This window comes from Rhincodon typus, chromosome 1 (genome assembly GCF_021869965.1).
Source record: "Rhincodon typus isolate 14 chromosome 1, sRhiTyp1.1, whole genome shotgun sequence".
Lineage (NCBI taxonomy): Eukaryota > Metazoa > Chordata > Chondrichthyes > Orectolobiformes > Rhincodontidae > Rhincodon > Rhincodon typus.
Window position 1 is genome coordinate 45,398,639 of NC_063332.1, and position 10,792 is coordinate 45,409,430.

Sequence of the window (10,792 nt, forward strand, 5' to 3'; positions counted from 1 at the left end):
TTTCCCCAACTTAGTTTTTCAGTTCACTTTAGCCAGCATTGCTTTCATTATTTTTTTCCCTTTATTCTCCACCCTTTCACGTGGTTACCATTTCTGTACGCTATTCCTGCAAGTGAGATCTTGCCTTTATCATTTTTTATTTTTACACAAATAGTTGCTTGCTATTTCAATATACTATTTTGCTCTCATGCTGTAGTGCTCCACAACAAAGCCCTATGCAAGGTGAAAGTACAGCACCTCAATTTTCACTTTGAAACTTTATAGCCTTCAGAGCTCAATATTAGGGTCAACAACATCAGAGCATGAACACTGTCTCCTGTTTGGTGTTCTGAATTTTTTCCGTTTCTGTAATACTATTAGCACACCATTTGGCTTTTGCTCTGGGTACCCTCCCCATTTGTCCCATTCAATTGTCATTCCCCTTTTTCAAAAGCACAAAACTATCATTCTCCAGTCCCCTGCAGCTCCCAGAAGTGTCATATCAGACTGAAAATGTTAACTTGTTTCTCTCCGTAGATGCTGCCAGAGGTGTTGGGGTTCTCCATCACTTTGATTTTATTTCTGATTACCAACATTTGCAATACTTGCTTTTATTTGAGTGTTTCCACAACTTGGTATTTCTCTTTATTGTCTGAATGCCCTCATTAACTAAAATAGCAAGAACTGCAGGTGCTGGAGTCAGAGATAACACAGAGTGGAGCTGGAGGAACACAGCAGGCCAGGCAGTATCAGAGGAACAGGAAAGCTGACATTTCAGGTCGAGACCCTTCTTCAGAAAAAATCAGAAAAGTTCCTCCAGCTCCACACTTTGTTATCTCATTAACTAAGAGTCAGCTATCTGCCAATTCCCAGTTTGCTGTCATTCCTAAATATCCTGTATCTTTCAAGGTTCAGATCCCAATCCTTGTCTTCCTGAAGCCACGTATCTCTATTGACTACTAGATCATAATTATTCATTTCAACTTTCACACTTGTTTCATGTGTTTTGTTTCTTCTTATGTTGTTATTTACACAAACAAGAAAAAATGTCAAACTAGCATTGTATACACCGTACATTTGAAAAGAAAAGTGTTCAGTAATGGTCAGAAACCTAAATCCATCAGCTGTTGCTATTATTACATACAAGTGAAAAACCAGACAGAATTAATAGTGACTGAGTCAGTGGGCCCTGTATCGAAGGAAGGATATGCTGGCGATGTAGACCTCCTCTGCACCCTCTCCAAGAATGATCCTGGGAATGAATGGCTTGTCATTTGAGGAACAGTTGAAGACTCGGGGTCTGTACTTGGAGTTTAGAAGGATGAGAGGGCGATCTCATTAAAACTTGCAGAATACTGAGAGGCTTGGATAGAGTTAATGTGGAGATGATGTTTCCACTCATAGGAAACACAGCCTCAGAGTGAAGGGACAACCTTTTAGAACTGAGATGAGGAATTTCTTTAGCCAGAGGTGGTTAATCTATAGAACTCATTGCCACAGAAGGCAGTGGAGGCCACATCATTGAGTGTATTTGAGACAGACGTCGATAGATTCTTGATCAGTAAGGGAATCAAGGGTCGTGCGAAGAAGGCAGGAGAATGGAATTGTTTAAGTATCAGCCATGATCAAATGGTGGAGTAGACTTGATGGGCCAAATGGCCTAATTCTGCTCCTATAATTTATGGTCTTATGATCGTATTTGTTACAATGTACAACTCCACTCACAACCTCACAAGTTATTGGTGATGCTATCGCATGACAAAGCAAAAACACATGAAACAAAAACCCGGTATAATTCAGGTGAATCCATGTTCAGATTACTTCTGCATAGAATAACTAATGCTTTAGGATAAAGTACAGTATAGCCTTAATCTGTCACTGTTGTCCTCAACAGTTTTAGAATTTAATACTAAATCCAAAGGTGTGAGCGTACTAGTGATGGGATAATTTCAACTGGATGTGAAATTAGCTTATGAATTTCCCTTTGGAATGACATCCAATCTCTGAGTAATCAAGACTAGTTCACAAAATTTTCTTCGACAGTTTATGCCTTTATTTAAAATAGTAGACAGAGGAATTTAATATTGCAATAATTTTTATACTATTGTGATAAACCAAACTGGTCTTGTTTATGGGGTAATTAGTTGCAGGTATCCTAGAAGAGGTACGTGGAAGATGATAGTAGAGGCCAGTTATAAAAAATAGATTTGGGTTAAGATCAAAGCCAAACAAACATTGGCAATTGTTTAACTAATCATGAAAATTGGCTCACAGTCAAGTTGTTCAAGATCTTTCTGTTTTCTATTCTTGTGTGAGAAATTATATCAGTGCTTTCTTACTGACTCTTCAAAATAAAGCTACATTTGCAATTAGATAGCATTTATCATGTGAACCTACGATTCAAATAAATTCAATATCATATTTGATAGGTTTTATTATATTCCTTTCTTTTAAGGTAAAGAAGAGTCTTTGGAAAAACCCCATTTTAATTCGAAATATCGAATATTTGAACTGGATTGCTGCAATGGAAATGGCAAAGTCTGCCTGGTTTACAAAAACATCCAATCAGGTATTTTTTTAGTCTGATGAATGTGGGTAAACATAAGCATCATAATTGTTTTTAAATTATGATAATTGCCTTTACAATAAGACAATTAAATGGCAGTCGAGGATCATTTAGTAGAAGCTGTGTAGTCTCAGATAAAATGACTAAGTATTAGTCCTCTCTATCCGCTTTTGTGCTTCTGATATTTGAGGTAAATGCAATCATCGTGACATTAAAACCAATGTCTTCTCATTCCATGCTCTGTTAGTGTTAACTAACATGCAGTGTCAGAGCTTTTGTCCAAATCAGAACGTTGTAGATTAAAGTCCCACTCGAGAAACTAGGGCACAAAATCCATGTGACACACCAGTGCTCGTAGAAATGGAGTGGCCGTACTGTTTATGGTGCTATTTCTGAGATGAATAAACTGAGACGGTACTTACTGTTCAAATGAACATAAACGATCTTATGGCACTATTGCAAAGAAGAGCCAGCCAGTTCTTCCCAGTGTACAAGGCAACATTCATCTCTCAAGTAACGTTGCATCTGCAATTATTATATTGCTGTTTGTGAGACCTCCCAAACTGCTGCATTTGCCAAATTTTAACAGTGTATTCTTCAAAACTGTATTAATAAATGTACTATTATGTAGGGGAGGAACTGAAAGACCAAATAGTAAAAGAAAAAAACAGGACAATTTGGACATTATTGTACTGGAGCTCCATTTTGAGGTATCCAAGACAAGTCAGCCCTGTATAACTGTCTTTCAGTGTCATTAAGGGGTACGTTGGCTTCCAGAGGCCACAAAACAGGATAAAGCCTAGAAAAGCATTAAGAACTGCGAACATAGAATTACAAAATGAAATTGTGTTTGACAACCTAACTGAGATTTACAGAAATAATGAACATGGAATAAATGCAGTGGGGACTGTGTGTGTGAATTTGCAAAATGCATTTGATGAGATGCCATAGAGAAGATTTGTTGATAAAGTTTAGATACAAAGGCTGAACAATAGAATGTTGGAAAACTGGTCCCTGCAAAACAGTCCATCAGCACCACACTAACTAGAGGTCCAGCTACCGTAGAATGATACAATAGAGAAGAGGGCCATTTGACCTACCTTATCCATGCTGACCCAAAAGCACCCAGATGCCTTTTCTAATCCCATTTTCCTGAAAATGGCCCATAGCCCTGCAGGTTACAACACTTAAGGTGCGTGTTTTTACAGAGTTTTAGGGTCTCTACCTCCACCAGCAACTCAGGCAGCGCATACCAGATACCCACCACCCTCAGCGTGAAAACGTCTTTCCTCAGGTCCGTCTAATCCTTCTGCCACTTAGCTTGAATTTATGATCCCTACTATTTGAACTTTCTGCCAAGGAAACAGGTTCCTATCTCTACCCCTCACAATTTTGTATACCTCAATTGTGTCACCTCTCAGCCTTCTCTGATCCAGGGAAAACACTTCCAACCTCTCCAGTCTCTCCTCATAACTACAGTTGTCCAGCCCTGGAACCATTCTAGAAAATCTTCTCTGCACTCTCTCCAGAGTAATTGCGACCTATAATGTGGCCAGAACTGCACTCAGTTACTTCAGTTGTGGCCTCACCACTGTCTTATACAGTTTCATCGTTATATCCCTACTTTTGTATTCTATACCTCTATCAATGAAGGAAAGCATTCTAAATGCCTTCTTTACAACCTTTTCTACCTGTACTGCTACCGTTAGGGTCCTGTGCACTTGCCTGCTAAGATCACTCACTTCTCCTATCCCTCCGGGTATGATCCTGTTTATTACATATTCCCTTTAACTATTTGACCTTCATAAATGCATCACCTCACACTTATCAGAGTTGAACCTCATCTGTTACTTTCCAGCCCACTCCTCCAATCCATCTACATCATTTTGGAATTTGCAGCTAGCCTCCACACAATCCACAACATGGCCAATTTTTGTGCCATCTATAAATTTCCCAATTCCCCCGACTGACAACACAGACACTCCCCCACCCCCATGTCCAAGTCAAAATCAATAATGTATACAACAAATAGCGGGGGCCCCAACACCGAACTCTGTGGAACACCATTTGAAACAGCTTTCCATTCATAAGGGTAGCCGTCGACGATTGCCCTTTGTTTCCTGTTACTAAACCAACTTTGTATCCATTTCAACACATTACCCTGTATCCCATGGGTTTTTACTTTTTTGACCAGTCTGCCACATGGGACCTTGTCAAATGCCTTACTAAAATCCATATAGACAACATCCATTGCATTACCCTCATCAATCCTCCTTGTCACATTCTCAAAGAATTCAATCAAATCTTAACAAAACTATGCTGAATATCCCTGATTAGGCCATGCCTTTCTAAGTGGCAGTTTATCTGATCTCTCAGGATTGATTCTAACAATTTGCCCACCACCGAAGTAAGACTAACTCGCCTATGATTGTTTGGCATTTTCTTTTTTACCCATTTTAATCACCAGAACCACATTTGCATTCCTTCAGCCCACTAGCACCTTACTTGTATCTGGTGAAGATTGTACAATAATCCTCAGAGAATCTGTTATTTTCTCCCTGACCTCCTTCAATGTCCTAGGGAGCAATCTGTCCAGCCCTGGTGACTAATCCACTTCCAAGGATTCCAACTTTTCAAACACTTCCTCTTATTATGATTATTTTGTCCAATATTTCACACTATTCCTCTTGGATCGTTATATCTACATCATCCCTTTCCTTTGTGAATACAGGACATTAAGTAAATTTATGGAGGAGAGAGACAGATTTTTACTTAATAATGGTTGAAGAGTTATGGATGGCAGGAAAAGGAGTTGAGGCCGAGATGAGATCAGCAGTGATCTCTTAAACGCCAGAGCAAGTTCAAGGGGCTAAACTGCCTACTCCTACTCCGAGTTTTTATGTTCTTATTCAACAGCAGAAATTGCTGGAGAAATTCACCAGTCTGGCAGCATCAGTTAGCATTTCAAATCCAGTGATTTCAAATTTCTTGTCATCTTTCTTCTGTTGGAAGACACTCAACAGAAGCTTCTATACACACTGTATTAGCTGAAGATTGCAATGAATGTGAATAATAACTTGAATGAATAACACATTTGCGAACTTAGCAATAATGACCTCACTTCCTTAATCCAGATCAATAATTTGTAACATGAACGGTTGTAGTCCCAAAATAGACCCCTGTGGAACTCCACAAAGGAAATAAGAGTCTAATGATGACCATGAATCTATTGCCGATTTGTTGGGAAAAACCCATCTGGTTCACTAATGTCCTTTAGGGAAGGAAACTGCCCTCCTTACCTGGTCTGGCCTACACGTAACTCCAGACCCACAGCAATGTGGTTAACTCTGAACTGCCCTCTAGGCAATTAGCAATGGGCAATAAATGCTGGCCTAGCCAGTGACGCCCTCATCCCGTGAATGAATAAAGGACGAATCACTGGCTACCATCCTAAAAAGATGAAAAGAGATAATTATTTGCACAAAGTTCACATTAATACTATGTATTGTAATCACAATTCCCAAAAAGCTGTTTTTATGAAGAGAGGGAGAGAGGAGGACCAAAATATTCTTCAGTACCTAAAATCACATGAGAGATTGGACACCAGATAAAACAGCATCAAGGGAGGTGTAAAAGGTCTGTGAGTGACATCACAGCTAAGTACATGTTCCAAATTCACATGTTATAGTGATCTAAGCAAAGAATCATCAAGAAACATTTGGGAATTGAAGTGTAAGACCTACAAGTGAGCAGTTTGGAGCAAAAGGCTAGAAATCGTGGGCCACCCTCGAGGCCAACAACACTTACCTGGTAGTCGGAGAGGCGTGTCATTTAGCTATTTGGAACAGGCCTGCACTGAGTTTGAAAGAGAATGAAGAAAACAAGGGTGACATTGCAGATATTCCATAAAGTCTTTGGTGAGAAACTGCTGTCGGGGATTGTGAGACAACAAGGTGCAGGGCTGGATGAACACAGCAGGCCAAGCAGTCGGGGATTGTATTTAAGTTGCTGTAAATAAGGAAAGCATACTATTTTTAAAGAAGTAACTATGCTTCGATTTAACTGAGAATCACAGAAACAAATAAGAGAAAATTGAGGCCAATATAATGAAGTAATATAAGTAATCCAAAGCAGAGTAAAGTTAATTAAGGGAAATGATTATAAGATATGTCAGCTCAGCCCAGTAGAGTGGAAAGTGTGAAGTTCTAGATGTAACCAGTGTCGTAGACAACCACAGGCAGGAAATGCTACCAGAACCCTGCTGCCAGAAACTTGAGCTCCAACTTTCTGAGCTTGACTGGTGGCAAGAGTCACTGTGATATATCCAAAAGGTTAAGTGTCAAGTGGATACACAGTTAGAGAGGTGTCACATCGCATCTTGAGAGTCTGGTGGTACAAAGAGGATGGGTGATTGTCAGGCAATAGAAGATAAACAGGCAGGTAATGGAAGAGTTCCCTAGGGTCTTGCTCGGTTTTCCATTTTTGAAGATGGTAAGGGAGCTAATTCCTTAAGGGAGTCCAGTCAGAGCCAAGTTTGTGACATCACAGTGGTTCAGCTAAACAAGAGGGGAGGAAGAAAAAAGAAGCAATAGTGATAGGAGCTTAGTTAGTTAGAGGAACAGACAGGCATTTCTGTACCACAGAAGTGACTCACAGCACGGAAATAGGTCCTTCGGCCCAACTCGTCCATGCTGACCAGGTTCCCTAAACTGAACTAGTCCCATTTGCCTGAGTTTGGCCCATATCCCTCTAAACATTTCTTGTCCATTTACCTGTTCAAATGTCTTTTAAAATGTTGTAATTGTACCCACCTGTACCACTTCCTCTGGCAGCTCATTTCATATACATACCACACTCTATGAAAAGTTGCCCCTTAGGTCCTTTTAAATGTTTCCCCTCTCACCTTGAATCCATACCCTCTAGTTTTGGACTCCCTTATCCGAGGGAAAAGACCTTGACTATTCACCTTATCTAGGCTCCTTGTGATTTTATAAACCTCTATGAGATCACCCCTCAGCCTCCTACGCTCCAGGAAAAAAGGTTCTCACTTTCTAGTTTAATAACATCCTTTCTATAGCAGGGTGACCAGAATTGTATGCAGTACTCCAAATGTGGCCTTACCAATGTCTGGTACAGTTGTAACCTGATATCTCTACTCCTGTACTCAATGCTCTGACCGATGAAGGCAAGCGTGCCAAATGCTTTCTTCACCACCCTGTCTATATGTGATGCCACTTCCAAGAATTATGTACCTGAACCCCTTAGGTCTCTCTGCTTGACAACAGTCCCCAGGGCCTGACCATTAAATTTGTAAGTCCTGCCCTGGTTTGTCTTACGAAAACTAACCTTGCATTATCTGAATTAATTTCTATCTGCCATTCCTCGGCCCACTGGCCTAGTTGATCAAGATCCCGTTGTACTCTTAGATAACCCTCTGTCCACGATGCTACCAATTTTGGTGTCATCTGCAAACTTACTAACTATGCCTCCAGTCTTGTCATCCAAATTGTTTATATAAATGATGAATAATAATGGAGCCAGCACCAAACCTTGCAGCACACTGCTGGTCACAAGCCTCTGCTCTGAACAACAGCCCTCTACCACCACCCTCTGTCTCCTACCATCAAACCAATTTTGTATCCAGTTGTCTACGTCCCCCTTGCAAACCAGTCTACCATGCAGAACTTTGTCGAAGGCCTTACAAAAGTCCATGTAGACAACATCTACTGCTTGTGGATGGTATAATGCTTTCCAGGTGCCACTGTCAAAGATGTCTCAGAGTGGCATTCAGAAAACCTTCTTCTGCGATGGTGAACAGCCAGAAGTCGTGATTTACTTCGGTATCAAACACTTGCGTTGGGAGGAAAATGTGGTCCTGTAATGAAAGGTATAGGGAGCTACCTCAAAGGTAGCAACCTCTGGATTACTCCCAGTGCCATTTGCAAGCACAGAGACAGAAGAATAAGTCAGATGAATACATGGCTGGAAAAATTATGCAAGAGGGAGACAGCCAAGAGGAATACAGAAGGTTCAGAGGGGAGATGAAAAAATAATCAGAGAAGAAAAGAGGGATAGTGAGAAAATACTGGTGGCCAACATAAAGCAGGATCCTAAAAATTTCTATCACCACATCATAATAAAAGTTTGATAAGAGGAGTAGGGCTAATTGGAAGCCAAAAAAGGATTTACACATGGAGACAGAAGCCATGGCTCAGGTATTAAATGTATACTCTGCATCTGTCTTTACCAAAGACATATTTGCTGCCAAGGAGGAACCCCTGTTGTGAGAAGGGTTTAGAATTGGTAGGAGGTGATGTTGGAAAGTTTATCGCAACATAAAGTTGACAGGGCATTGGGAATGAGATGCATCAAGGATGGTCAACGAAGTGATAATGGAAATTGTAAGGGCACTGGCCAAATCTTAAATCTTCCCTAAACTCTCGGGAGGTACCAGAGAACTGGAGAATTGCAAACTTTACATCTTTGTTCAAGAAATTTGTAAGATTAAGCCTAGCAATTACAAACCAGTCAGTTTAACTTTAGTAGTAGGGAAGCTTCTAGAAACAACTATTCAGGATAGAGTTAATAGTCGCATAGAAAAACGTAGCTTGTTTATGAAAAGCCAGCATGAATTTCTGAAGACGAAGTCAGGTTTGGCATGTTTTGAAGAGGTAACAGAAAGGCTTGTTGAGCGTGACGCAATTGATGTGGTGTATGCAGACTTTCAAAAGGCATCGTTACAGTGCCACACAACAGAGCCATGAGAGAAATTATAACTCCTAGAACAGAGAGACAGTCGCAATGTGGATACAAAATTGGATGGGTAATAGGAAACAGAGAGTAATGGTCAAGGAACGTTTATAGTGGGGTTCCCCCTAAATTGGTATTGGGACCTTTGCTTTCCTGAAATATTTTGCTGATCCAGATCATGATGTGTAGGGAGAATTTCAAAGTTTGTAGAAGATATAAAACTTGGAATTTTTCCATGCTGTGAGAAGGACAGACTATAAAATTAAATGAATTATCATATTTATATTTACAGTTTTAAAGCAAGTCAGTTTTAGATTGGTTCATTTATTTAAAGTTCCCTTTGTTTGTATTTTCACTTTGCTGTCTGCTGTAAAACAGCAGTAGTTTCCAATCTACCTTAAGTGCTGTTGTGTGAGGTTTTTTTTTTGCCTCATTATGAGATTAGTTCCTTGTCAAGCATAATTTTAAAGCCCAATATTATCATAAACTGTTTTTTGGCATTCAGAGGCTGAGGGAATGATTCAGAATGGTGCATGCCAAGGAAAAGGTTTAGAACTACCAGTGTTCAAACCACTCTACAAACAGTATTCACAGTAGCACCAATTGCAAAGTAAGGAAAATACCTTCTTGTTTTTCAAAATCACAGTAGTCTAGAAGCAGAGAGAAAGTGAAGTTGACTTGGTTGTTATTACTGATAAGAGCTACTTTTCATATCAAAACATGTGATAACCCACTAAAAATTTTTCCAAATGTGTTTATGGTTTCCTGTAATTGTAGTTGTCAGCATCTAAGGTATTAGTAGCAATTGCAGGTATAACATTACAACAATTTTTATTATTTACTGCTATTCAGTTTTATTTCTATTCTCCCTAACTTAACACCTGAATTGGTCAATATATAACATATGCAGGATAAGAAAGCTTTTAAAGTTTTCTTTCTGATTCTTTAAGCTTAACATTTTTCCTCAACAGGAGTTGTATCTTCTCATGCAGAAATCTGGTTCTTGGACAGAGCACTTTACTGGCATTTTCTATCAGATACGTTCACAGCCTACTATCGACTTATGCTTGTTCACTTAGGATTGCCCCAATGGCAGTATGCATTAACAAAATATGGGGTTAGCCCTCAAGCTAAGGTAGGAAGTGCAGTCTTTTTATTAATATACTGTAACATCAGACATATTTCTCTTTAAATGAATACAAAGACAGATCTGCAAAACTAAAGTCTGGTTCAGTGTGGCTATGATGCTTTCTTTGACCTGGTCTCATAAATTCAAAAAATGACATTCAAATCTTCATTACTTTGGAAAAGATTCACATAGTTGTCATGAAAAGGTCATTGTTCCTGTCATATTTAATTTGTGAATAAAAACCAGAAGAACTGCAAACACTGTAAATCAGGAACAAAAACAAAGTTGCTGGAAAAGCTCAGCAGGTCTGGCAGCATCTGTGAAGGAAAAAACAGAGTTAACGTTTTGGGTCCGGTGACCCTTCTTCA

At 39.6% G+C, this 10,792-nt stretch overlaps 1 protein-coding gene across 1 annotated transcript in view; it reads left to right on the plus strand.

Moving 5' to 3' along the window:
- The window catches only part of tpgs2 (tubulin polyglutamylase complex subunit 2), a 45,102-nt gene that overhangs the window by 20,199 nt on the left and 14,111 nt on the right, over positions 1-10,792 (plus strand). Inside the window, exons 5-6 of the mRNA XM_048604774.1 lie at positions 2,435-2,548; positions 10,267-10,430. Of these exons, the coding sequence (XP_048460731.1) occupies positions 2,435-2,548; positions 10,267-10,430 (278 nt within the window). The remainder of the gene's footprint in view (positions 1-2,434; positions 2,549-10,266; positions 10,431-10,792) is intronic.